Here is a 27,537-nt window from a genome sequence, read left to right as displayed (position 1 = left end):
AAGTTCCCTCCCTGCGAGCGGCGCTGGCCGCGGAGCGCGGGAGCCGCCCCCTGCCCCCCCGCGCGGGCCCCGGCGGGGGGCGCCCGCCCTCTATATAGCGCACCCCTGCGGCGCCCGCGCCAGGCCGCCAGCCGCGCGCACGGCCCCGGAGAGCGCGCCGCGCCCGCGAGCCAGTCCCTCGTCCCCCGAGCCGCCGCCGCCCCCCCGACGGGCGCCCCCCGCCGCCGCTCGGCCCCCGCGGCCACCATGAAGAAGGAGGTGTGCTCCGTGGCCTTCGTCAAGGCCGTGTTCACCGAGTTCCTGGCCACCCTCATCTTCGTCTTCTTCGGCCTCGGCTCGGCCCTTCAGTGGCCGTCGGCGCTGCCCTCCATCCTCCAGATCTCGCTGGCCTTCGGCCTGGCCATCGGCACCCTGGCCCAGGCCCTGGGGCCCGTGAGCGGCGGCCACATCAACCCTGCCGTCACGCTGGCCCTCTTGGTGGGCAACCAGATCTCCCTGCTGCGGGCTGTCTTCTACGTGGTGGCCCAGCTGGTGGGCGCCATCGCCGGCGCCGGCATCCTCTATGGGCTGGCACCAGCCAATGCGCGGGGCAGCCTGGCGGTCAATGCGGTGAGTGCCCCGGACTGGGGGTGGGCCCGTGCACCCCGAGGCCAGGAAGAGGCATGCCCAGGCTGGGGGGTGCTCACCTTCCCCCTCTTGCTGCCCCTTCCCGGCCTCTCTCCTGGTGCCTACTGCCCCTCCTTTTTGTCGGAAGCTCCTGCCTTTTCTCCTGTCTCCCCCCCGAGTTCTGCCTTCCTCTTGCGCCCTCACAGCTCCAGTCTGTTCCTCAGTGGAGTGGTTTCATGGAACCATCAGAGAGACGGGTTGCAATCTGGGCTTCTGCTGGCCCTGGCCTCCCTGGGCCTCATTTTCCTCAGCCATTACAGGGGATGGCGGTCGCCTACCACAGCAGGTGTCACGGGATCCCATTTAGAGATCGTGCATGGGAACCCCTAATTCCGTTCTAATGTGAGGGTCTCTGTGGAATATTGGCTCCTGTTCCTGGCCCCCTGCTGCCTTCCCCCTCCCCGAAGCCCCAGATTCAGCCCCCATGTCCCATGCAAACTGGGTTCATTAGTCAAACACAGAGGAGGATTTTCTCGGCCATTGTCAGGCCGTGAGTCAGCCGCACTGGAGAGACGGGTTTGAGGTTGGCCCTGGCAGTGGCTCAGGCACGGGCGGGAGGTGGGCTGGGGGTGCAGTAGACAAACTGGGCAGCTGCCCACAGGAGGGAGGGGAAATGCCAGCTTGTGGGGGTTGGAGACTGGGCAGAACCGTTGACAGGGCCGTGTCCAATAGAAGCTCCCCGCATACCACCCTTCGGCCATGGCCTGCGCCCCAGGCTTCGTACACACTGTGAAGTATGTAGTCTCTTCGGCAGCTGGCCTCCCTGCCTTGACGTGCACTGGGCTGTGGGGTCCTCGGAGGCCCTAAACCCCTTTCTCCAGGCCCCTGGCCATAGAGCCGGAAGGCGAGCCTAACCCTCCCTCCCCTTGCAGCTCAACAACAACACGACGCCCGGCCAGGCCATGGTGGTGGAGCTGATTCTGACCTTCCAGCTGGCGCTCTGCATCTTCTCCTCTACCGACTCCCGCCGCACCAGCCCTGTGGGCTCCCCGGCCCTGTCCATCGGCCTGTCCGTCACCCTGGGCCACCTTGTGGGGGTGAGCAGAGCTGCCATGTGGATGGGGTTATGGGGAGCCTCTCAGGGCAAATAATGGGGCCCTAGAGCAGTACCTCTCTGGACCAGTGAGCCCTGCAGTTGGGCCTGGGGTGGGGCTGCTATACTCTGTCCCAGACTGGAGCCCCCCAGACCTTCTCTAGCCCGAGGGAAGATGGGAAAAGTGGGAGTTGAAGTGGGGCAGGAAACCAAGCCCAGGCTCAGGACAGAGAAGAGAGGAGTGTGCACAGGGACCTGTGGAGGGAGAGGTACCAGCCTGGGAACTGGAGATCCTGGGTTGGAGATCTGGCTGAGCCCCTGGACTGCTGGGTGACGCTGGGAGAGTTGGGGCTCAATGGGAGCAGACATGCCCTTTGTCCTCCTCACCACCTCCCTCTCTCTGTCCAGATCTATTTCACCGGCTGCTCCATGAACCCAGCCCGCTCTTTCGGCCCCGCAGTGGTCATGAAGCGGTTCAGCTCTGCACACTGGGTGAGTCTGGGCGTCCCTTGATCCCTGAGGGCCGGGACACCAGCTGCGGCTCTGGCCTTTCTGGGTGCTGTGGGCCCAGAGCTTGGGGTGGGCCTGGGGAGCAGTGGCTGGAGAGAGAAGGGGACATCCTAGGGAATAGGATGCAGCCAGATCACCGGCAGGGGTAGATTTATATGGACAAGGAGGCCCTTGTTGGTGGGGGGGGGGGGGGAAGACTATGTCTGTCTGTCCTCTAGGTAAGCGAGGGGATCCCCACCTCTAGGTTGATCTCTGAGGATTTTGTCTGTGCCTCTGGGAGTCTGTGTGTCTGTCCTCCCTGATGTTTTACTCACCTGTCCCTGTTGAGGGGTTGGGACAGTCTTCCTTCCCATGGGTCTGTCTGTCTGGACAACCCTTTGAGAGCTCATGGTCTCCCTCCGGAGTCTGACCCTGTCCCCACGTGGGAGGGAGAGGAGTTCTGTCCGTCTCTCTGAGGATCGATGTGTCTGTTCCCTCTGAAGGTTCATCTGTCTCTCTTTAGGGACAGGAGCCCTGGCCTCTGGGGACCTGGTCTGTCTCCTTTAAGGATGTGTGTGTCTGTGATCCCATCTCCCTGAGGTGGGAGAAAGTCTTTCTTTCTGGGGGCCTGGGAGTCCGTATGTCTGTCTCTTCTGAGGGTCCATGAGTTTGTCCTCTGGAGGCGGGGAGTGGGGGTCTCTGAGGCCTGGGCTCAGCCCGCTGATGCCGTCTTGTCTCCGTCAGGTGTTCTGGGTGGGGCCCATCGTGGGGGCTGCCCTGGCCGCCATCCTCTACTTCTACCTGCTCTTCCCCAACTCCCTGAGCCTGAGTGAGCGTGTGGCCGTCGTCAAGGGCACGTATGAGCCTGAGGAGGACTGGGAGGAGCAGCGGGAGGAGCGGAAGAAGACCATGGAGCTGACCGCCCACTGACCAGCGTCAGACAGGGGCTAGCCCCTCACCCCTGAATTGCAGGGGAACACCCCCCCCAAAAAAAAACAAAAACCCATGACAGCAAAGCTTCCTTCCCCCACAGCTGGGTCCCCTGGGCTAGGGAGGAGGTACTCGCCCCCCAGGCTGCAGTTAGAAATGGGAGCAGGAACCCATGATGGGACTCTTAGGGTGGGGGCCAGGGGCTGAGGTCTGACGGAAAGGGGGGTCTCTCTGAGGTCAGACCTCAGAGAGTGTGAACAGCACTGAGCTCACCGGCCGCCCCAGGGGCAGGCCAGCAAGGAGTGGCCTGCATTCTTCACTCCCCACTCTCCCCAGCCCCTCCTCAAGAGCCAGAAGGATCCCAGCCCCTAGGATGGCAGAGGCTGACCCTCCCCAGAGCTCCTTGGGAGGGAGAGAGACTGGTTCATTCAATGCTGCCTTATTTATTTCTGCTTCTAGGTGCATGGGCTAGGGCTGCTGGTGTGTGGAGTGGGGGCTTCCCAATAAACCGCTGACGTTCATGTTCTGCCTCCTCTCTCCCCAAAAGCCTCTCCTTGGGGCGCTGGCTCATCACTGCTCCTCTTCACCATCCCACACCTTCCCCACGGGCTCCGCAGGCCTCTGTGGAAAGACAGGGAAGCTGAGGGCAGGGGGGCCTAGAGTCAGATATGGGGGTGGGAAGAGCAAGAGAGGGGAGTGGGAGAGGGAGCGAGACCAAATACAGAAAGCGAGCTGGAGGTCAGGAGGAGGCAGTGGGAGCAGAGAAGGAGGCATCCTCTTCACTCAACCTCCCGCCCACACACCCCTCCCGCCTCAGCTATGTCAAGTCCCTGCCCCTCGAGGAGGGTGTGCCAGGCAGGGTGGGAGAGAAATGAACTAGCCTGCAGCCCCTTGAGATGCCAAGGGGGTGACCAGCCAGGTCTGTCATCAGGGAGGAGGCACAGCCTGGACTCCCCTCTCTGCCCCTCCGTGTTCTAAAAAGGAGCCGTGTTGGGAGCCTGTGCTCAGGGACAGCAGCACTCCCCTGCCCCGCCACACACACACACGCACACACACACACACGCACACACACATGCACACGCGCACACACACACACGCACACACACACACACATGCACACGCTGCACTGGCCCAGCTCTTTTCTGGTCTCCCCTTCCCTGCTGCGGCCGGCCAGTGTCCCCACCTCGCTGGGCCCGCTGCTCTGCCCTCACTGGCTCTTGTCCCCTTGCCACGGACACTCCTTAGGGAGCCCCCTTAACCAGCCAGGCCTCCATCTGTTAGGCTGTAAAATGAGGATTAAAACGGCTTCCCTCACAGGTTGCTGTGGGGATCAGATGAGATGAAGGAATGAGATTCCTAGGACCCGCTGCTCTCTGTGGGAAAGGGTGGGGTGCAGCTGAGCCGCTCAGGACACGGCCCTGCATCGGAGTTAAAGAGGCTGCTTGGGGTCCATGTCTTGAAGCCTAACGTTGGGTAACACACACCCTCCGAGCTTTAATGACCTCACCTGTCAAGTGGGGCTAGTTGTACGCATGGGTGGCTGTGAGGTTAAAATGACACAATGGATGGAAATAAAGCCCTGGTGCAAACAGGGCCAGGCACTTCAGGGTGAGTGCTCAATAAACAAACAAGTGTGAAGAGACGCCAGCATGTACACATCTGGGACCCTGGCCGCACCCCAGGTCCGGGCCTCTGCTCTCCTGGGAGTGTTTGAACCTGAGCTCCAGCTTTTCTCTTGGGCGGGAACCTTGCTCCACAGTCTTCAGCTTTGCCTCAGAAGACGAGGGGCCGGTAGGGCTCGGAGATGGGCGGGGAAGAGGTGGGAGAGTCCACAGGCCCTGCCGGCAAGGGTCAGTCGCAGGGGTTGGGGGTGAGGGCGGCAGAGTCCCCGGTCCTCCTCCACACCTGAGCCCAGTATCTGTGAGTGGGAGCTGCAGCCGCCCTGCCCTGCCCCGCCCGCCTCACCAGCGTGCAGTTAACACCAAAAGGCAGTTCTGCGTGTGAGAACCTGTGGAAAGGGGCAGCCAGCTCCGGCCTCCACCCAGTCCCGGCCGCAAGTGCCAGCTCCGACCAGCAGAGGGGGACCTCGTCCACCGAATGCACAACTGCTGCGCTTCTCGTCCGGCGAATTCTGGGTCTGGGCTCCAGACGTGGGGGATGGAGGACACGGGGAGTCTCTCAGGCCTGGGTCCCCCGGGGCCACCAGGAAGTAGCTACTCTCGGTCCACCCCCACGCCACTATCCGAGATGGGATGCAGAAGAGAGAGAGTCCTTTCCCATTCAGCCTCCAGAAGACTCAGGTGCAGGCACAGCCGTGCCTGGGAGGCTGGCCTCTCCCCCAGCCCAGCAACTTGCGTTCCTTTCTCTGACAAGTGGGCCTGTGGGGGACAGACCCTCAGGGCGGGGTGCGGCACCCAGTCCGAGGGAGTTCCCGGCCCCGCCAGAGGGAGAGGATCCTAGGCTTTGGACGGCCAAGTTGCGGCAGTCGGGCTGTGTGGCCAGCAGAGGGCGCTGTGCTCCGTGGTGGCTGATCCTCCACGTGCCGCTAGGTCTGGGCTCACAAAGACCCGCAGGAGCCCGCACACGCCCAGCCCCGCACCTCCGCACCGACCTGCAGCTGTGCCGAGGGGCTGCGTCTTCTCGGCATGGGCTGCTCACTCCGTGCATGTGACAGCCTCGCCAATCCTCCTCCACTCGTGTTCCGGCTCCATGTGTAACCGAGAGGCGCACGTGTGTCACACCCAAGCACACATGCTCAGTCACCCCTGTGACCCTCTGCTCCACCTGAAGATGGGACCCACGGAGCGCCTTGATTCTCCTCTAGGAGGCGTCCTACCCCTCCACTGCCCCCCTGCGCAGGGCTGCCAGGTCTCACCAGGTGGAAAGGTAGACGTGGTGAAGAGATGGAGGACTGGGGGTGAAGGAGAGGATGGACAGAGGTTGGCTGTCTAGATGGATGGACAGGAGGGTTGGCTGGAGGGTCAGCTCTCTCGGCCCCTCTCTGATCTCAGTTTCCTCCCCTGTCTGTGCAGATGAGATCAGACTTCCTCGCCTGTCACATTTTGTGGGGATTGGTGAGATAATGTGAGGGAAGCTATCTTGACTTCTTCCCTTCTATCACGTGTTTAATGCCCCTCCTCTTCTCTCCTGATACCTTCATCCTTCTTGCTGCCCCATCTTCCCCAAACCCTGGTCCTCAGTCAGCGCTCACATTTCCCTTATGCATGTTCCTCCCTTCTCAGGGATCTGGGGGGCCCAGAGACAGGCCTCTGGGAGGTGAAGAGCACACAGCCACCTGACAGGCAGCTGTAGGGCCGTGGCAAAAGGCCTCTGAGCATGAGTGACCTCAAAGCGTGGTGATAGAGCCGAGGACTGGCTGGAGCTGGAGCAAGCCCTGGCCAATGCCTGGCTGGCCTCGGGGGACGAAGGACCTTGTCCCGGGCCAGGCTGGGCCCCAGGAGGCTCTGTTCTGGGCCAGCCAGAAACAAAGGCTACCACGGCTCTTAATGCCCAGCCTCCAGGGTCCAGGGCAGGGGCCGCCGGTGCTGCTTGTCCTGGAGCTGCCACAGCAACCAGGACCCTTCCCACGCAGCCCGGTCCTCACAGCTGTCTCACCGGAGAGGGGAGGGGCGTGGCGGTTCTAATAACCAACATTTCCTCGCTCAGAAACACCCTCCCGGGAATTAGCACATTGACTCCTAATGACACGTGGGGGAGGTGGGGATTTTAATCTCCATTTCATAAGGAGGGAAACCGAAGTCACAGGCGTCAGGCACTGGTCAGGAGTGCAGTGCACGGCAAGGCCCAAATGCTTTCGCTTGTATCCTCTTATCACAGGCCTCGGCAGATGGGCTGTCCTGTTGTTTGGTGCCTGGTGTACAGGCACAGAGCTGAGGCTCGGAAAGACGGAGGGGCTGGCACGTGTCTGAACCCAAGGGAGGGAAGAAGAGAGATGCCCTTGAGGTTCCTTGGGCCAGCCTCCAGGCAGAGAGCCCACCGAGGCACGGAGGAATGTCCCTCACGCTGCCCAACGCCTCCATTCCTCGAGTAATTACTGAAAGAATCCTCTGGGCCAGGAAAGCTCCGGAGTCTGTGCTGGAACAGTGGAGGCAGTGAGGCCGCCAGAGCCCGAAGTAGCCATTGGCTTTGCTCAAGCCCAACGTCTTCCCCACGCAGCTCGCCCTGCCTCCGCTGGAGAGGAAAATCAGGGCAGCCGTCATGGAGGAATCAGACTTGAACAAAGTCTTTTAAAGAGAGACGAAGAGGAAAGGCGTTCCAAATTCATGGTCTCTCCACTACTCCGAGATTGCCAGGCGCGCTATAAAGAAGCCAGGAGAGGGCGAAGTGCACACCACGGATGAGACTGGGAACAGCAGAGAGACGGCCCCCCATGCTCGGGTGGGGCCCCCGATTCAACACGAGAGAAGGGTTGCCTCTGCTCCGGGGCACAGGGAAGCTGGTGAGGGCATGGGCAGCCGCCAGCGCGTTGGTGGCCGGAGGGCGGGAGGAAGCACTGCCCGCTAGCTTGGCTCTCTGGGTGGGACAGGAGGCCAGTCGATCCGCTAGAAGAGCGGGGTGCTTGAGCGGAGTGGGGAAAGTTGAAGTGGGCCTTGGAAGAATGGGGAGACAGCCGCCCGGGGGTGGTGTAAGGATTGCAGAACGGAGCAGCGGCCCCTGCTGAGGCCAGAAACCATGGACTTGTCATGGCAGCGGCCTGCATGGCTGGGCGAGCGTCTCCAGCAGCGCTCAGCAGTGCAGATGGTAGGCAGAGGGTGTGAGCAGAATGAGAATGGAGAGATGCAGGTGTGTGGGAGGGGGAGGGAGAAAAGAGAGCCAGGACAGTGGGGCACTAGGGTGAGATGCCAGGGCATCTGGCTGGAGAAGGTAGGGTCAAGCCAGGATGGCTGGGAGGACAGCACGGGGGGCAGTTTCACTGTGACTGAGATGGGGGAAGGTGGGTGGCCAGAGCCTGTGATCAGAGCAGGGATGTTTCACTGGAAGGTTTCAGAGGGCCCGGTCCCAGGTGAGAGAAGGTATAAGACTAAGAATAGGCAGCTGACAGGAAGCAGATGTGAAAGTCTCCTGCCTCCAGGTCAAGAAGCCGGTGAAGCCCTAGCTGGTTCGGCTCAGTGGATAGAGCGTCGGCCTTTGGACTGAAGGGTCCCAGGTTCGATTCAGGTCAAGGGCACGTGCCCAGGTTGCTGGCTCGATCGCCGACAGGCAGGAGGCAGCCGATCAATGATTCTCTGTCATCATTGATGTGTCTATCTCTCCCTCCCTCTCCCTTTCTCTCTGAAATCAATAAAAACATTTTTAAAAAGCTGGTGAAGCATAGCCAACCCAGCATTGGGGCCACCCACTCCTCCTGCCTCTCCATCCCCCTCAAACAGCCAATGAAAGCACAGACTCACAGGAAGCAGGAGAAGGGAAGCTTTTACTCACGCGTTCATTCGACAGTTATTTACTGAGCACCTGCTATGATCAATCCCTGTGCAAGGTACTGCATGGAGGGATGAGCAAACCTTGGCTCCTGCCTCCCTCAGGAGCTCGCCGCCTCACAGGGAGACCCGTTAACACCATGGCAACACCCTATGCGGACTGTAGTGCACAAAAATGTCCAGGCGTGGTGGGAACACACAGAGGGGCTCACCTGGGAAAGGAGGTGGTGACATCGAAGCTGAGCCGTAGGGATGGTATAGGGCAGTGATGGGCAACCTTTTGAGCTTGGTGTGTCAAACTTCGCCCAAAAACTGAGCATAACTCGGGTAGTGTGTCACTTTGAGGAAAAAACATTATTTCGCAAATGTTTCATCCTCAGCATGCGGGCGCCTCAGCGGCCGCGTGTCATCAGAAATGGCTACGCGTGTCAGTGCTGACACGCGTGTCATAGGTTCGCCATCACTGGTATAGGGGTTACCCAAGCAGAGGAGGTGGGGAGGGCTCTCCAAGAAGAGAGAGCATCTTCCAAGGAGAGACCAGCTCTGAGCGTTCCAGAACCACTGGCCTTGTGATGAGGCCAGAGGGTAAAGTGCAAGGCAAGGAGTGGAGAGAGGGGAGGAGGGGGAGCAGGATCCCAGGGGCCTTGGAGGCCACGCACGCACGTGCACGCATGGGGCTCACAGAAGGGACGGAAGCTTTGAAGTGCTTCAGCAGAGGAGCAGCAGGATCAGATTTGCATTTTAGAAAGATCACTGGGGCTGCGGTGTGGAGAATTGATTGGAGCAGAGCAAGGGAGCAGACAGAACGCTTAAAGGCAGCAGGGCAGCAGGGGTGCAAGAAGAGAGCACAGTCAAGAAACACGTAGGGCTAAAAGCAGCAGGACGGAGGCTTCAGTGGATGAGGCCGGAGGGGGAGAAGGGTCAGGATGCTTCCCCGGTGCCTGCAACTGAGCCGGGTAGGAACAGGAGGGGTGCGTTTGGGGGATGGGAGAGGAGGACCTCATTTCCGGAAAGGTTTCGTTTGAGGGGCCTGAGGACAAGCAGGGGACATCCACTGGGCAGGTAGGTATGTCCAGGGGCGAGGCCCTGGCACCCAGAGGTGGTTAGGAGGTGAAGACAGGATTAGTTTAACAGCTCGGCAGATCCTTCTTAGGGAGGGAATACCTTTGTTTAGGTCAACACCGCGCTATACTGCAAAGGATAGAAGGGCAGAGCCTAGGGCATGGGTGACTTTAGGGCCGGCATAGCCACAAAAATGGCTCAGCTGCCCTGTGTGGGCCATAAGAGGTATTGTTTTGTCCCCTGAGAAGGAGAGCAGAGAAGCGGGGGTGGGGGGGTGGGGGGGGGGGTGGGGGGTCTAAGGAATGAGAGGGAGGGAGGGAAGCAGAAAGAGACAGGGAAGTGGGTGTGACTCCAGTGGAAATTTCCGCGGGCAAGCAGCAGGGTGCCCCCTGCCGTGCGTGTCACCTGATTAGCCGTGGAATAACCCGTCTTCCACCTGCCCCTCTGCGTCCCCACCGGCCACGTCCCTAGGAAACTCTATTTACGGCTGCTTTCTGTGAGTTGGGTTTTAGGCGGGGATGGAGGAGAGAGCTTCATTTCACATCTGGATTTATGGGGTACAGGTAGTGTGAGCCCATCTGGAGGCAGAGGGCTAGGAGAACAGGAGTCCCCCTGTCGTCCCCCCTCCGCGCCGCCTTCCCCCCCCCCCCCCCCGAATGCACAGGACCCTCTGGGGCAGGCCTTGGGCTTGGGAATGGAGAGATCTCGCTCTATCCACGCTGACATCAGGGATGTGAGCGGCACCTGTGCCCTCAGGCTGGGCTCTGCCCGCAGCACGTTAGGCCTGTCCAGTTTGGAAACCTCCCTGGAGGTTCCAGATCAGCGCCCCGAGACCGCCCCCTCCCCCAGCTGTCAGGTGAGCTCCGGGCGGACAGGCATGTGAGCGCCGCCCCACACCTCCCGCCCACCCACACACACATAACCCCGCCGGCTCGGTCCCTGCCAGTCCGCCCAGCACAGGCCTGGCCGCAGAGCAGCGGAGGAGCTACAGGTGGGCCAGCCAAGCCTCCGCACAGTGAGGCCCCAGAGCAGCCGAGACGAACAGAGGGGCCCTGGAGCAGAGGGGGCGGCAGCCCACACTCCAGGACCTGCAGGGATGGAGCCAGGGGGGTGCGGCTTGGCCAGGAGGCTGGGGTGCCGGCTCTGGATGGCCATCAGCAAGGCGCTGTTCGCCGAGTTCCTGGCCACAGGGCTGTACGTGTTCTTCGGCGTGGGCTCGGCCATGCGCTGGCCCTCGGCGCTTCCCTCTGTGCTGCAGATCGCCATCACCTTCAACCTGGCCACGGCCATGGTGGTGCAGGTGACCTGGAAGACCAGTGGGGCTCACGTCAACCCCGCGGTGACGCTGGCCTTCCTCGTGGGCTCCCAAATCTCCCTGCCCCGCGCTGTGGCCTATATGGCTGCCCAACTGGCAGGGGCCATTGTGGGGGCTGCTCTGCTCTACGGGATCACACCAGGAGACATCCGAGAGACCCTCGCCGTCAACGTGGTAGGTGCAGGGAGGGGCGCCTGGCAGGGCCAGGAGGGGGGAGGGCCAGGCAGAGGAGAGGGGCAGGGAGGTAACCACACAGGCACCTGCTTCACCCTGCTGTGCTGGGCCCTGGGACCCAGGGAATCAGACCGTGTGTGGCTTTAGTGCAGACGGAGCAGGGATGGGGTTGTGGATTGAGGAACAGGTGGGAGCAGCCACACGAAGGGGCAGGAGTCGGAGAAGGACCAGGCATTCAAGGGCTGGGGTGGCCAGGGAGGGCTAGGGCTGTGGGTGATGGCAGGAACCCTGCATGCACTTCATCTTCCTCCCCATGGTCCCCCAGCACCCTAAGGCCTGTTTCACCAACCCCCAACCAGCTTCCCCTAGTCATCTCTGTTCCACCCACCTCCCCAAATCTCCTTCTTCCACTCCCACCCAGGTCTCCTCCCAATCAGCTCGCAAACATGCACCCCAGCTTCTCTGTGCCTCCTCTTTCCCACCAGTCCTGAGCCCCAGCCACCCGCTAAATCCCTGGCCCCAACCCACCTTTGGGGTGGGAAGGGTGACACTACTTCTGCAGAGAGCAAGTGGCCAGGCTGCCCCCAACCCCCTGCGCAGTCCTTACGTCCTGGCCTGGCAGAGGTGAGGTGTGACACGGGAAATGGGCGGACTCCAGGGTAACCCTCTCACCCAGGTCCAGAGCAGAGTCTCAGCGGGCCAGGCGGTGGCGGTGGAGCTGGTTCTGACCCTGCAGCTGGTGCTCTGTGTCTTTGCTTCCACCGACAGTCGGCAGACGTCGGCTTCCCCGGCCGCCATGATCGGGACCTCCGTGGCCTTGGGCCACCTCATCGGGGTAAGGGGCAGAGGGGCTGCAGGGGCCCCGAAGGCCAGGAAACGTCCCTCCCCGCGTCCCTCATGCCTTGGGGGGAGGGGGAGTGAGCCCCCTACTCCAGGCCCAGGCTACGTGCTGCAGAGGCCAAGGCTGGAGCTGGGTCTGAACCAAGGCAGCGGGGACTGTCCCCTCCCAGGCCTGCCTTAAGCCCCTTCGCACCCTGAACCGCAATCACTCCCCAGGTCTACTTCACTGGCTGTTCCATGAACCCGGCCCGCTCCTTCGGTCCTGCTGTCATAGTTGGGAAGTTCGAAGTCCACTGGGTGAGACCCTCTGCTGGCAGCCATGGGTGGGGGGCGTGAGGGCCCGAGGCTTCACCGGGGACGGGCAGACAAGTCTCCCTGCCACAGACCATCTTGACCCCTGATGGAGGTTTCCCTGAGCTCAGAAGACGGGGGCTTGTACTTCCTTTCTTTCTAGCTTCAATAGCCCAGGGTGCCCAGGGGACTGGCTAGAAATGGGCCAGGGCGGGAACCGCAGCCTCAAGTCCTGGCTGTTTCCTTATTCACTTTCTCCAGCTGGACCGATTTCCAAACTTGGATAAAGAACAAGGCAAACAGAAATAGACACACACACACCAGCAAAGATAGGAACAGCACTAGCCAGGGCTCCCGGCTGGTACAGGGGAGGTGAGAGCAGGGAGAAAGGAGTGGTGAGGAGCCCGGGCCGCCCGTGGGAGGCAAGATCCCCCCACGGCGGGAGTTCTGGACAGGACTCCTGCTTCTCAAATCTGCCACCTTTTAGACCGCTCCAGGGCTCCTGGGAGACCAAGTCAGCACTGGGGAAGCAGGCAGGGGTCCCACAGCCACCCTATGATCCCGATGGCTCACAAGCCGGCGCCCACTTCTCTCTGCCTCCTCAGATCTTCTGGGTGGGACCCCTGACAGGGGCTGTCCTGGCGTCGCTGATCTACAACTTCATCCTGTTCCCTGACACCAAGACCCTGGCCCAGCGGCTGGCCATCCTCACAGGCACCTCGGAGATGGAGAAAGTGGAAGGGGAGGAGCCCCAGAAAAACGAACCCCAGTCCAATCCAGGGGACACCAAAATGGAGAATATGTGTCAGATAGCATAGAACTCGGCCCTTGCCTCAGGCTTTGGAGAGGCCGGTGCGTGGGCAGTATGCCTCGTGTGACCAGAGTTGAGGTTTTCTGAGAGGAAAGGGGGGTGTTTAAGGGTGCGTAGGAAAGGCTTGGCCTCTTGTCCTAACAGGTTGGGCAGGGGATACCAATCCCTCTCCCGGGCATTCCATTTCTAGATAGAATTCGGGGAGCAAATCTGTCCCCCTTCCTCCTCCTCCATCTCTAATGGAACAGAGCAGAGGGAGGCAGGGGGATTCACGCCTGCCCTCCCCTTCTCTCATCCAACTGGACTCCAGATCCCCAGGTCTTGCGGGGGGACAGGGGAATTAGAGCCCAGAGAGCCAGTCTGCTTAAGGACTGAGGGCTAAAGGGACCTCAGGGAACCCTAACTTCTTACCCCACCCTTAGGGAGGAGAGGCCAGACTTCCCAGAAGACTCAGGGCTCCTCAGAGGGATCTCTGCCCTTCGGTGTGGTTTGGGGGGAGCGGGGGAGGAGGCCATGGCTCCCCCCTCAGACTGGGGGCTTCTTTCGGACAGAGATTACCCTCCCTATAGATCTTCATCCCTCACTCCCCCCAAATGCTCAGGAGGAAACCCCACCCTTGGGAAGAGCTGACACGGAGAGGAAGCTTTTCTCGGGCTAGCAGAGGGGCGGGACACAGGCAAGGAAGGTTTGAGCCTGACGGCCTTTCCCAGGGCAAGCTCTTCCGGGTGTTTTCCTGCCTCCCACCCCGTCCCATGGACAGGGACAGCTCTGAGAGGGGATGACTCCAGCCCAGCCCTCGGTCCATGTCCACAGGAGCTGTCTCGGCCTCATTCTCAAATCTACCAGGACCCCCAAGAGCTGTTGAATAAGTCCCAAGGATGGTTGGAATGATGCAGGCAACCAAGAAGTTCAGTTCAGTTGCCTCTGAAGGACGGCCAGAGTCCCGACTGGTTTGTCAGTATTTACAAGCTGCTATAAACCGATTCTGCCCATGGCCCGGGGTCCTGCCTGGACCTCAGCTTCCCCGGCGACTGAATGGGCACAGGCCTCCCCTAGAGACTGCTGTGAAAACAAGTAAGAAATTGGAAAATGTTTTTGGAAGTAAAAATGTTAGAAAAACAACGCCAATAAATGATGATTATTGTTGCTATTACTGCAATTATTGGGTTTGAATACAATTGCTGTTGATAATGGGAGGGAAGAAGGGAGACAGGGAGATGACTGAGAGGGAGAAACAGAGGGCGTTTTTCTCACTTCATTTGCTCCCGTCACGGGAGCCCTGCCTCCTTTTCTGCTGAGGCTACTGACCTGGGAGCTTTGTGAGTATGTGTGTGGGGCGAGTTTCTGTGGAGCTTTTCGAGGGGGCGGGGGGTGCTGGGGGAGGGACCCTGGAACGAAGAGACAAGCCAATAAAAGTTAGTTCTTCTCATCTCTATGGCGCCCATCACCATGGCATTCTGAGATGCAGCAACCAAATCCATAAAACAGATAGGCCTTTCCCTTTGGATAGGTCTCCAAAGGGGCTGGGGGTGGGGGAGGGGCTGCCAGTCTTCCCAGGGCTGGGTGACAAGGCCCAGCTGTGACCAGTGCCCGAACAGTCCCCAGTCCTCGTGGCCACAGCAGCTGAGGTCAGGGTCCTGTGATGCTGTCAGTGCAGAGTACGGCTCACAGCTCCCCAAGCTGGGCTGCACTCATCCACCATCACAAAAGCGCCCAGGGCTTCTTGTGCCTTTATGAGCAGGGATGGCTGGGCCCGTGTGTGTGTGTGTGTGTGTGTGTGTGTGTGTGTGTGTGTGTGTGTGTGTGTGATGTGATTGGCTTGCTAAAGGTCACTTGGCTCAGTACCACAGCCCCCTTAGGTCTCCCTAGCTTCCAGCTTAGAATTTTCCAAAATCGTGCGCCTGGGGGCTCACACAGCCCGGGATGGAAGAGAAGGTTGAAGAGGGCAGGGGTGGAGGTCCTGCAGCAGGCCCTTAGGCTCCCGGACAGATTATCTCCACCTCCCCGGAGCCCAGGACACACGCTGCTCAATAAAAAGTCTGGTGAGCGAATGACTGAAGCTGGGCAGCTGCGGGGGAGAGGAGGTAGTGATTGACCAAGAGGAGAATTCAGGAGTCTCAGCTCCACAGGAGCCAAGAGGACAGCAGGCAGGGGAGCCTGCGCTTGCCGGCAGGGGTAGCTGGAAGAGGGTGCAGTCACACGAGTCCCACCCTTACTCCAGAGCCAACTGTGTGACCTGTCCCAGGAACTTTGGGCCAAAAGGGTAAGGCTGGCTGCCTGAGGAGAAAGCGGGGGCTACTTTCACAAACAGTTCTATGGAGCTCTGCTAGAGCACGGAGACCAGCTTCCTGAGAAGTGAGGAACTAGGTTACAACCGGAAGAGCATCCCAAGTCAGGCAGGAGAGAGGAACCAAAGGCGAGCTTCTCCTCCGCAGCCTTTAATAGGACAGCCAGCCATCTGTTTGGCCGAGGGAAGGGCTGGCCTTCAGGGAGCCAAATCTCAGCGGGTCCAGCCAGTGGGCTCCGCGGCCGCAGCCCCCGGCCTCGGGTGGGAGTGGGGAGCTCAGGGAGGACAGAGACCCAGCCAGGCAGACCCTTGGCGTACACTCCCTTCCTCCCGTTTGTCAGGGGAAGTTTTTAATTAATGGTGTGTAATCTGATCTGGCCCTTCTCCCTGCTGAGCACTGCTTTCAATCAGCAGAGCCATCTGCAATTGCAATTCATAATTCTCCCCAAAGGGAGGGGGACTCCGGACGGGTGCCGTGGTGATTAATACAATTAGCCTTTTATGTTGATGATTGTCTTAGCAGGAGCAGATGATGCCGGCACAGAGCCCAGGCTGTCGCGTCCCCATTGGTTGGCAGGAAGCCCCTCTCCGCTTCCCACCCCACTGCTCCCTCGGGTGTAGAGGACAGGTCTAATCTGGAGCCACACGGTGGAAAGGGGAGGGCCCACTAAGGGGCCAGGTTCTGGGGCACATTTGAGTCCCTTAGGCTGAGGGGAGAGGAGGAGCAGAATGATGATCCAGAGACTTACTTTCCAAGGAAAATCATTTTGACCTAAAGGATTCTGTACACCAAGGTTAAAAGAAAAGAACTACTTAAGTAGACTAGAGGTTGGAAGGGTTGAGTTTAAATACAGGCTCAGGCACTTACAGCTGTGTGCACTTGCCTCGCTTTCCTCATCTGGAAAATGGAGTTTGTTCCTAAGGGCCTGGAAGAACTGTGTGGGGTATGCGTGTCCCGCACCGTGCCTAGTGCCATCGGTGGTAGCGGGTTTTACCCATCGCAGGAGGCTGCCATTCCCTCTGCCAGAGTCTGGCTGTTTCTCCTGTGGTGTCTAATGCAGCCCAGCTATCAGTAAAGAAGGCTTAACCCAGGCTTAGCTTGAGCAAAGGAGAGAGTCTGTAAGTATGAGTGTGTCAGGGGAGAAGGATCCAGAGGAAAGAGGAGTCAAGAATCAAACCCGAGAAAGAAACAGGACTCCTTGGAACAGACGTGGAGGGCTGCAGTGATGGCAGCTGGGAGCTGGTTTGGGGAGATTCAGGGGACGGGGGTAAGGAAGCTGGGTGGGTATAAAGGGGTGAAAAGAAGCAGGGCTTGGAGCATCTGGGATTTCATATGGCAGCTAAGTAAACAAAAAAGGAGCAGTCACCAGAGCTGAGGGTTTAAGAGGCAGCACAGATCAAAATCTGTGATCTCTGATCTATAATGAGGTCAAGTGTTCTGGAACAAGCTGACTGGGGTTTTTGTTTATGTTTTTTTTTTAAAGAATAGTTTATTAATTTATAGAGAGAGGGGGAGAGAGAGAAACATCGATGTGAGAGCATATAGAGTGGCTGCCTCCTGCACACCCCCTACCAGGGATCAAGCAAGCAACCCGGGCATGTGCCAGAACAAGAATTGAACTGGCAACCTTTCAGCGCACAGGACAACGCCCAACCAATTGAGCGACACTGGCCAGGGCCTGACTGGGGTTTTGATGGGAGACTCTGCTGGGTCAGGAGAGGGGATCACCCCAGTCTCCCTGAGCCCCAGCCTGTTCTCCAAGATCTGAAGCAGCATGAGAAGAGTGCTGCTATCACAGGAGATGTTAACCTGCAGCCAGTATCAGGCCCGGCAGTGTCATGGGGAAGAGGAGGGAAGGAGGGAGGGGTGACGTGAAGGGCTAATCAAGACGAAGCATCAGGCCAAGTTGTGGCCACTCTGGCAGCTGGGGCAGGGGGTCCACACAGCCAAGATCTGCAATCATGTCTCAGGGAGGGGCAGCTTGGTTCGTGAAGGGGAATGGAGGGTGGGGAGCCCAACGGCACTAATTAATAGGCAGCAGTCGATGGGCAGAAAAGGGGGAAATGAAAAACTGTTTCAGAGCTCTGATGAAGTCAGACAAAGGGGCAGTTGTTCAAGAGCTGATGGAGGAGGCCAGAGACAGGCAGGGACCAACAACTCCACCTGCCCCATGTGGACAGATCAAACAAGGCCCAGTCGGGCGGGCCAGACTGAATTTAGAGGCCGGACAGAGTTGGGGAGTCCGGTTATGGAACACTGGGCTGGAGGGCCTTCCTTAGCCTGGAATACGCTCCAGGCCCTCTCCAGCTGCCTGTTCATCCTGAGATCCAGCTTTAACGCATCACTTTCCAGGCTCTTAAGCCTCCAGCTCCCTCCCTCCCTCTGAGCGCCCACAGCACTCAGCACCCACCTCCATCCTGGCACCAAACACATTACTTCAGTTACTTGAACACCTCTCCCTACCAACCAGGAAGACCTTCTTAAACAAAATTGTGTTTTTAGTCTACTTCTCATCTCAGGGCAAGTCTCCTTCACTCCTGTCCTTCTCTTGTCTTGGTCCCCAAACCATGGCCTTCCAGTGTCAGAGGAGAAAAGCCCTGCTCTGGCGCTGTGGGACGGGAGCAAACGGGACAGAGGATTGCAATACACTCCCAACTCCCTGCCCCAAGCATCTAACCATCTAACCTCCTTTGTGCTGAAGCACCTGAACGTTTCCGTCCTACACTGTGACTCCAGAACTCCGCCGACATGTTCTATTATTTTGGTCTTAGCCTCACTGATTCACAACAGCTTTTGCCCCCTTCCCTGACTCAGGGGTCACATGGAATGGCTCTGGGGGTCATGACTGGAACAAACGTTGGTCCTACCCTACACAGGCTTCGTGCCAGATGTCCTGGAGCTGAGCCTTGCTTTTCCCATACCTCAGGTTGCCTCAGAGCTGAAGGAACTCCCTGTTTCAATCTCTGCACAGCTACAGTAAGTAGCAGGTTCCTACCACATCTGGTCTAGCCAACAGCGTATCTCCCACAAACAACTAACACTTCCAACCCAAATGACATTGATAATAAGGTGCACTACCACTTTATGAGCCACTAAGAAAGAAAAATCACTGCATTATATTTGTAAGATGCCATTGATTATGAGATATCTCAATTCTCAGAGACACTAAAACATATTTTTTAAGTGCACCTTACGACCAAGGAATGATCATTTCTCTCTCAAATCTTGGCTTTTTAAGTTAGATTTTAAAGAAAAGGGGAACCGAAGGACAAATGGGAACCACACTGGGGGGGGGGGGGGTCTCAAGTCTTGTCCTTCCTCTAAGGCAGTGGTTCTCAACCTTCCTAATGCTGCGACCCTTTAATACAGTTCCTCATGTTGTGGTGACCCCCAACCATAAAATTATTTCCATTGCTACTTCATAACTGTAATTTTGCTACTGTTATGAATCGTAATGTAAATATCTGTGTTTTCCGATGGTCTTAGGTGACCCAGATAGCGGTTCTCAACCTGTGGGTTGGAGAGCCTAAGACCATCGGAAAACACAGATATTTACATTACGATTTTTACATCCGATGGTCTTAGGCGACCCTGCTATCGACCCACAGGTTGAGAACCGCTTGCAGGGTCGCCTGAGACCATCAGAAAACACAGATATTTACATTACGATTCGTAACAGTAGCAAAATTACAGTTATGAAGTAGCAACGGAAATAATTTTATGGGTGGGGGTCACCACAACATGAGGAACTGTATTAAAGGGTCGCGGCATTAAAAAGGTTGAGAACCACTGCTCTAAAGGGATGGATACCAATGCCCTTAGATGCTCTCAACTCATCTACTTAACTGTTGCTAGCCCAGCTCTTAAAGACCCAGGCCACCCCTCGCTGTGAACATCTCCTCTCCTTCAGTACCAGGGAATCGCTAAAGAGAACCCCTTTTCTCATGGAGACAAAACAAAGCACAAGCCAGGACCACCATTTTTGAGATCATCGCCTACCACTCTACCATTTATCCAACCACTTCCCACCCTACCGGGTTATCTGCCCCAGAGCCTCCAGGCCATGCCATGAGAAGATGTGGAGATTAGTCATTTCCTCCTAATCGGGCTAAAACAGCTCTGTTAAACTGCCGACTGCAGGCAGTTCCCGTTAGAGCAGAGCAGCTGGAAAGGGGCTTAGCCCTTTAATGCCAGCAGCTGTATCTCCACAGTGTGGCTGCTCTGCTGAGGGGCTGGACTCTGTCCAGAAGCATCAAGCGTTTAGCCCCAGTCAATGCATATTAACCTAGGAGGGGAGAGCAGCCAGCTCCCTGGGAGGGGAGGTGGTTCATTTAAGAACCTCCACCCCCAGGCTTTGCTTTCCAATGAGGAAGAAAAATTCCAGCCCCTTCGTCTCCCTCGCTCTACTAAAATCTGGACAAGCTGCATCATCTCAAAGGCAGAAGGAGCTTTCTCTGTGGCAGGAACAATTCCATTTCAAAAACTCACCTAAGGAGAGATTCACCTGTTAGTTTTGACAACATAAAGACGTTAGGCCATTAACCATACTGACTCATTCTCCTTTAAGCTGATTTTTCCCCTCTGAGGTTTTAAGTATTCTTTTGATCTCAGGCATGCACACATGTGGACACAACAGACTGATAACCTCTTCTTGGAGAGCACTGGGCCCTCGGGCTGGTGAGGGAGGAAGCTGAACAGCCCTCAGAAAGCCCTGGCACAGAGCAGGCTGCTGGAGAGAGATCGCTCAAAGACTTCTCACTCAAAGCCAGATGGTGAACATGAGTCGGGGTGAGAGCTAATGCCACTCAGGGGAAAAGCCAATAAGCTAATCCGCTGACACGTTTCTAGAAGCAGGCTGATGGCTTTGGTTCAGAGACTTGCCTGTTCTTGGCTCTGAGCTTCAGAGCACACAAGATGCACATGCACTCCCACCAGGAGTAACCTCACAAACCCACACCAGCTCTTCCTCCTCCTTCCACACAGAATGCAGCCCTGGATCACCAAGCACAGGTCTTCCATTCCACCAAACAACAACCCTAACCATGAGACATTCCCGTCCCAAAGGCTTTCCCAGGGGCCTGGGCCTCCCTGCTCTTCCCGAGTCATCTGTTGCGAGTACATAAGCAGACCCACATACAGAACTGAGTGGAATCATTTATGTACCTAACTAGAGGCCTGGTGCCTGAATTCGTGCACAGGTGGGATCCCTCGGGGTCGCCTGCGGGAATTGGGTCGAGACTGGCAGTCTAACGTCGCCTGCCGCTCCTGCCTGCTTTTCCCGCTCATCCCGGCCCCACTGGGCCTGCTGCAGGCTCGCGCCCAGTCAGTCCTAATCAGGAGAGGCTTACACTGCTGTAGCCACAGTGGCACTCACCAGCCGTGGGCCCTGCATCTGGCGCCTGTCCCAATGGAGATTGAGGGGGGGAGCCGGGATGCGATCGGCCCTCCGGGAGGGCTGTGGGATGCCCTTGCCAGCCGGGATCCGGATCCATCTCACGGACATTCGCTCCGGTTGTCAGGAGCCACCTGGCAGCCACTTTTATATCATTTCTTCTTTGTGGAGCGTCTAGGGAGGGGAAGAGGGCCACAGTGCCCGAGGCCGACTTCCAGGAGGGCGGCACTGTCGGGATCATGCCAGCAGTGCCAGTCTGTCGGTGCCTGGCCCATTTTCCAGAGATTGGACCTGCAGGACTACTGAGGGAGGGAGTGGCTGCTGCTGGGCTTGTGGGCCGCCGGGCTTGTGGGCCGCTGGAACGGGTTGGTCAGCTGAGTGGCGCTCCCGCTGTGGGAGCACACTGACCGCCAGCGGGCAGATCCTGCATTGAGTGTCTGCCCCCTGGTGGTCCATGCATGTCATAGCGACCGGTCAGTTGGTCACTTAGGCTTTTATATATATATATATATATATACTAGTAGCCCGTTTGCACGAAGATTCGTGCAATAGACCTTCATTCACCTGGCTGCCTGCACCAGTTTTCTGCCGGCACCAGGGACCCAGGCCTTGGCTGTGGCCACCGCCTTCTGCCTTCTTTCAGGGTCCGGGCTTGGCCCTGGGCGGTGGCCTTGGGCTCGGCTGCACCCAGCGTCCCTGCTACCCGATCTCAGGAGCCAGCCGACCCCCAGGTCGGCTCGCTCCTGCGATCGGAGCAGGCACCCCACTGGCGCCCAAGGCTGGGAAAGCCTAGGGCGGCTTTCCCCGGCCTTGGGCTCGGCTGCACCCCAGCTTCCCTGCAACGGTTTCCTGGTGGGCGTGGTTGGTGGGCGTGGCTTGGTTGGTGGGCGTGGCTTGGGTGTAGTGAAGGTGCGGTCAATTTGCATATTTGTCTATTATAAGGTAAGATATATATATATATATATATATATATATATATATATATATATATATAATGTATTAACAAGTCCATGATGTTGAAGAATCTGAAGTAGCAAGCACCAAAGTTGACCTCCAGAGTGGGGCTGCAATCCCCAGGGTCTAATCCCAGTCAAGCTATAGACTTGTGGGAATTTGAGCCATCACCTCTCTGAATTTGTCAATTGGGATGATATCACCAATCCTGTCCACCATACGTGGGTGTGGCGATCAAGTAGATGATAAATGAAAGCACTTTGCACACTGTAAACCATCACATTACTTTCCCTAGAGGCTCTGTGGGGAATCAGTTCCCAAGTCCATCTTCACTGATAACCAGAGAAGGTATGAACTTGCAAGTGCTTGATTAGAAGTCTCAACTCTCCATTTATATGTGTCTGAGCCTAGCACACAGATGGTATCCAACTGTGTGAGATGTGAGAGTAATGCTATATAAAAACATGCATTTAAGTGCAGCGGGCAAGACTTATAGAGAAGGTAGACAAAAGGGAAAATTCCTGTTTCCAACTCTGAGTCCCTAAAAAGTGGCCTCCTTTCCCAGCCCACATGACTGCAGAGGAGACGGCTCCCACACACTACAAGGTTATTCCTGGTGATGTCAAGCTGTCTTCCGCCTGACTTCGTGAATAGAAACCGTCAACAAATACAGACTCAGAACCCGAGTCTGATAAGTCATACAAGGACCTCCTGGACTAGGGCCTTCACTTATTTACAAAATATACCAGCTACAGGGAGATTTTTAAAAATTATTAAATTCTTAGGTTAAGTGGCCATTCTCCAAACCCTGTTTATACTAGAAACACGATGACAAACATGCCCCAAACCTGCTTGCTTAAAAAGCTTTTTGCATCAGTGGCTTCAGCTCCAGAGTCATGACCGAGAATTATCATCAATGCGCATTGATCAAGAACCTACTGTGTGAGGTGTAGCGACTTGAACACTGAACTATGCCACCCTCGCTTCTCAGATCTGGACTGCACAATGGCTCTCTCCCTGCTCATGATGAGAGTGAGAAAAGGTGATGCATGATTATGCAAACTGCTTGGTGTACCAGGCACAGCAGTGAGTCTCCCACATGCTTTTCCAATAGGAAATCACATACCGTATGCATATGCATATATACGTGCCTATCCGAAGCTTGAGGTGGGTAGGGAGGCCCTACTGTAACAAAATAAACACAAAGCAAGCCTCGTAGCTGTGTTCTTTGCAATCACTCAGCACTACTTGTCATTTTGTGCTATCCAATAATTTAACCATGACTATAAGAATTCAGACCCCTTTCAATACCACAGGGTCAGTTTATAGCCCCCAAAATGACTATATTTACCACAGTAAATCACCTGAACACCCTATAGCCCTTGAATCAAAACCAGATGCCTTCTTGCCTTCTATTTCTGCAAGCAATGAATTCACCTTCTTAAGGAAGAAGTCATTAAACATCCAGTAAAAATGCAAATTGTTGCTGCTGAACCAAACTGTGCAATGCTTGTCCAGTTAAATAAATAGCAAACTTAGGAGACTTACACGGATTGATAATAGGAGAATAGATTTAAAGATTCTGGTTATTAGCAAGTGGGATAGTCAAGTTCAACTGCATTAAAGAAGGAGCAAGAGAGAGCAGCAGAAAGGGTTGGGAGCAGGAGATAGAGGTGACAGCCACTCCAAAGCACTGACCCCTTTCCACAGATCTCACACAGAAAGTATAATTTAATTAAGAAAGCCCTTGAAAGTGGAAAGTCAAGCTGTTCCACATGAAGTGCTGTTAAAGAAGTTGAAGGTGGGTACATATTTCCCTTTGCTAATATCAGAATTATTTTCACGGCCAAGGTCTCGTGGCCTAGCCCAAAACTGAGCAACTGGCTGCCAGCATCTGACACACAGGACCATTTTCTTTTTCGTTAATGGGCCATCAGTTCCTGCATAGGGAAGCCTTGCCTTACTAACGTTCTACAATCCATTTACTTCCTCTGCATTAGTGACTTAAAATGCACCTTGGGGAGATACTACAGAACAGCAAATATGGAGCCGGGCCAACACTAGGCTTGCAGAGACATAAGAAAAGGGATGGCACCTAGGACGAAGTTTAAAAAAACAAAACCTAACAGGCTTGTGTGTGCAAAGGCAAGGAAGGGGAGAAGGGACCCATCCTGTCAATTTGCTGAGGCAGATGGCCCTGCTGTGAGAGCTGCCACCTCCTGGGAAAAAAGCCAGTAGGTTGCCTCCTCTCTCTGCAGTTACATATTAAGCCTGCAACTGTTTACGTTCAATCTCAGATACATTCTGTTCACCAGCTTCAGAGTTCCGAGTGCAGGTGCCCTCAGTTAATCATCCCAGCTCACTCCAGAGTCACTTCCAGCAGTGAAGGATGTTCCTTCCAGGCAGCCAGCCAGCCAGCCAGCCAGCCAGCCAGCGTCGTGGTTTTTAAAAATCTGCACCATTCTGGTCCCTAAAGACTTGTTTAAAGTTTGTTTGTTTTTTGTTTAAAGTAGTTTCTTCAAATTAGAGGGTAACAGTCAAAGGGACAAATCCAGGACTTCAATTTGGACAACAAAAGAGACGATGAGAAACAGAAACAAACTACTGCTGGTGGTAAAGACTGTGTGGTAAAGGAACGGAGACAAACAGACTCAAAACACTCAGAGGAAAAAGTAGTCTTTTCTTTAAAAAGATGTTAAAGGTTACTTTCCAGGACAAGACAACCAACCTCATGTTCACTTTGAACAAAACTATTTACTTTTTTCCAAATATTATTTCAAATATGTATTGTACAGACAAGGGTCAATATGGGTCATAAACATTCTATAGAAAAACACATTTTTATAGACATTGGAAATAAATTTAATAAAAGAAAACTCTCATTTATCTAGATGTAGCTATGTTATACAGGAAGATTTCAGCATCCAAAGTGCAAAGACAAAACGTGGCTTTTCTTACCACACAAAATATTGACAATCTCCCCTGTAGCCTACTCTTAATTGTTAGTGGGATGCCAAATAGACAGCATACTGACCTCTACGGCTCCAACAGACTGGCAGGGCTCAAGCATCAGAATGAATTCAATTTATAAACAAACTGGCCTTGACCCCCCACCAAAGCCCAAGTCCAGCCAGAGGCCCATTAGAGATAAATACAAAAAGTGTCACTTTTACAAGGTTGTGCCACTTAACACTATTAAACCTAATCAATCCAAATTAAAGCTAAGTATACACCCATCACTAGTTCTGTCCTCACCCTATCCCATTTTTATGAAGGCTCCATGTTACAGCTCCAGTTCATCATGGAGAAAGAGGGATGTCCAACCAGTTCTCAGGAGCCATCCTAAATCCTCTGTCCAAACCTGTTTTTACCCTGCCTTCCCACCTCCCACCTCCCACTCTGAGACAAGTCAATGTTACTAAAAAGGTAGGGCTTCTGTCATCGCCTCGCAGAAATAAGTTGTAAGTAACACCACAGAAAGGTCATTCCATGAGCAGCATTTAGCTTTCAGGCAAAGGGACGAGGCCCTCCCCACCACAGCCGCTCCCAATCACAATGAATTTCATACTGCCCTCTACCCCTACAAAGAGCTCCCATCTAAAAGCTCCCAACGACAGCACAAGGTGTTGATGTTACATTACTTGGAGAGGAAGAGAGGAAGATATATATAGTTTTAATAAAACCCCCATGCACAATTACACTTGATTAAAAGCCTGGAGAATGCTAAAAGTGGTAACGAGTACAGGAGGCTGCGAGCAGAGAGTACAGGTGCGCCCTTCCTTTGCAGTCAGTAAATGCTGGAAGTAACTGGAGACGTGACTTCACTTGAGCATTGGAGAAGCAAAGAAGTTGCCTTGACGTCCAAGGTTTGTGGCAGACTTGCTTTTGCTCCCAAATCTGAAGAAAAGGAGAATAAACTGGAAAAAGTATTCTATGAAAAAAACAGTAAATGAACAACTATAACATGATGATGTAATCAACTAAAAGTAGAAACTCCTCAAAAACTACTCTGTGCCGAAACCGGTTTGGCTCAGTGGATAGAGCGTCGGCCTGCGGACTGAAGGGTCCCGGGTTCGATTCCGGTCAAGGGCATGTACCTTGGTTGCGGGCACATCCCCAGTCGGGGGTGTGCAGGAGGCAGCTGATCGATGTTTCTCTCTCATCGATGTTTCTGGCTCTCTATCCCTCTCTCTTCCTCTCTGTGAAAAATCAATAAAATATATTAAAAAAAAAAAAAAAACTACTCTGTAAGCTACTCAGTCATCTGAGATGAAGGGGGAGACTGTAAAGTGGGATCCTTATGGCTCCAGGTTTCCTCTTAAAGTCTAGTCACTAGCTAAGATCTAATTCAATCTTTCTTTCAATTAGCTTCAGTATGGTGGGAGAGAGATCTAAGCAGGCAATCCCCATACCTGGGCGTGTTCCTGGTGAGCGTGGAGCGGACTCGCTGCGACAGGGAGCTGGAGGAAGGCGTCTTGAGAAGCTGATGCTCAGGAGTGGTCACAGGCCCCAGAAAACTCACTTCAATCACAGTTAAGCATATTTTTAAAGGAGGGGAGAAAAAAAAAGCACCCATGTAGGTAGCCAGTTTTAAGCTGAAATCCCTGTGAAGTACTTAGGAACTAAGGCTAGAGACCTAGCAAAGCCCCAGAGATCACGTCTGTCATCATGTAACACACCAGTGTATCTTTTGAACTATGAATTGCTGACATTCACTTCCTGATTTAGGCCATCCTCAAACTCCAAACTTCACAAATCTAACATTTGACTACTTGATTTTTACCTATATTACGAAAAATAATATGCTACCTTATAATGAAAGAACATGTGAGGTTGCCAGTGCCACTGAGGTTGGAATAAAACCAGCCTCCTACAAACTGGCAAAGCTTTTAAGAAATCAAACTGGTAAAACATATCAAGAAACATAAGGATAAATTATATATAAATTATTATATCTATATATTTTTTACTTTCCATATGGGTGAAGAAGAACATAAAAAAGGTGGGGAAAATCAGGATAGGAGATCTGTATAAATTCTCCTTCAATGTTAGAATTCTCAAAATTATTGTAATTTTTATTGGAGAATATGAATTTCAAATAACTCTAGCAAAGGCAGGGAGAGAGCCCTTGACCAAATCTGAAGAGGTCTTTTAAAAAGCACAACTGGGGCCTTACCTTTAATATCTGGTGTCTGTGGTGTTGAAAAGGCATTTGAGTTTTCAATGACATGCATGGGGTCAATGTTCTCTTGTTCCACCATCATGAACTGACTCCAGTATTCCAGGGGCAGTGAGAGCAAGCGTTCTACCACCTAAAAGCCACCAAATACGTTAGCAAGCTTCCAAATCTCAGGGCTTATCTCTCAGCAGTCTCTCAAGTTATCATCTCACACAAGTTCATATATAAATATGATTGCCCACCTTGGGTTGACGCTTGATGTCCTGTAACATTGTCACTGGATCTGGATTGGGCACAGCGTGGGCAACTATTGTAGGGCCAAAGACTTTAGCCAGATTGGCAACATCCATTTTAGTGTTTGGGCTCTGAGCCACTCTAAGCAAAAGAACATTAAATTAGAAGACTTGCTCCTCCACTTAAACACAGACCAAAATACAAGAAAACAATTCACCGCCCTGACACACGACCCACACTGTCTTCCCGTGGAAAATTCCCTAACTCCCAGAAACAACTTTCTGCTGTACTTACCTCTGCAAGTGAATCATGAGGAAAGCTAATGTGTCTCTGTTGGCCTGGGGCAGCTCACCAACAGCCTGGTACATGGCAGCTATGCTGTTGTCCTCATCTGTGATTTCTATAAATGAAAAGAAAGTACCAAGAGGCCTAAGACTGCTT

General features: G+C 54.9%; 3 protein-coding genes across 4 annotated transcripts in view; 2 read left to right on the top strand and 1 right to left on the bottom strand.

The window, feature by feature from the left end:
• Positions 1–231: 231 nt before the first annotated feature.
• Positions 232–3,155, top strand: AQP5 (aquaporin 5). Its single transcript, XM_008140658.3, has 4 exons — positions 232–609; positions 1,539–1,703; positions 2,108–2,191; positions 2,933–3,155. The coding sequence occupies exons 1-4, from the start codon at positions 247–249 to the stop codon at positions 3,116–3,118; spliced, it is 798 nt and encodes a 265-aa protein (XP_008138880.2). The 5' UTR covers positions 232–246; the 3' UTR covers positions 3,119–3,155.
• A 7,559-nt stretch (positions 3,156–10,714) lies between these two features.
• Positions 10,715–13,056, top strand: AQP6 (aquaporin 6). Its single transcript, XM_008140659.3, has 4 exons — positions 10,715–11,107; positions 11,784–11,942; positions 12,164–12,244; positions 12,844–13,056. The coding sequence occupies exons 1-4, from the start codon at positions 10,715–10,717 to the stop codon at positions 13,054–13,056; spliced, it is 846 nt and encodes a 281-aa protein (XP_008138881.1).
• Positions 13,057–25,340: 12,284 nt separating this feature from the next.
• Positions 25,341–27,537, bottom strand: part of RACGAP1 (Rac GTPase activating protein 1) — a 35,131-nt gene continuing 32,934 nt past the window's right edge. For both annotated transcript variants that reach the window (XM_008140660.3, XM_054719098.1), the window contains exons 13-17: positions 27,391–27,496; positions 27,105–27,237; positions 26,860–26,995; positions 26,096–26,204; positions 25,341–25,580 (exon numbers count right to left, since the gene is read on the bottom strand). In XM_008140660.3, coding sequence (XP_008138882.2) covers positions 25,505–25,580; positions 26,096–26,204; positions 26,860–26,995; positions 27,105–27,237; positions 27,391–27,496 — 560 coding nt within the window. In that variant the 3' untranslated portion in view covers positions 25,341–25,504. The remainder of the gene's footprint in view (positions 25,581–26,095; positions 26,205–26,859; positions 26,996–27,104; positions 27,238–27,390; positions 27,497–27,537) is intronic.

This window comes from Eptesicus fuscus, chromosome 7 (assembly GCF_027574615.1).
Source record: "Eptesicus fuscus isolate TK198812 chromosome 7, DD_ASM_mEF_20220401, whole genome shotgun sequence".
Classification (NCBI taxonomy): domain Eukaryota; kingdom Metazoa; phylum Chordata; class Mammalia; order Chiroptera; family Vespertilionidae; genus Eptesicus; species Eptesicus fuscus.
The sequence above is the reverse complement of the archived record's forward strand: the minus strand, read 5'-3'. Positions and strand labels throughout refer to the sequence as shown.

Coding starts and splice junctions, on each gene's coding strand:
- AQP5 (XM_008140658.3), top strand. CDS start 247: ATGAAGAAGGAGGTGTGCTCCGTGGCCTTCGTCAAGGCCGTGTTCACC. Junction 610..1,538: donor GCAGCCTGGCGGTCAATGCG/GTGAGTGCCCCG, acceptor CTCCCCTTGCAG/CTCAACAACAACACGACGCC. Junction 1,704..2,107: donor CCCTGGGCCACCTTGTGGGG/GTGAGCAGAGCT, acceptor CTCTCTGTCCAG/ATCTATTTCACCGGCTGCTC.
- AQP6 (XM_008140659.3), top strand. CDS start 10,715: ATGGAGCCAGGGGGGTGCGGCTTGGCCAGGAGGCTGGGGTGCCGGCTC. Junction 11,108..11,783: donor AGACCCTCGCCGTCAACGTG/GTAGGTGCAGGG, acceptor CCTCTCACCCAG/GTCCAGAGCAGAGTCTCAGC. Junction 11,943..12,163: donor CCTTGGGCCACCTCATCGGG/GTAAGGGGCAGA, acceptor ATCACTCCCCAG/GTCTACTTCACTGGCTGTTC.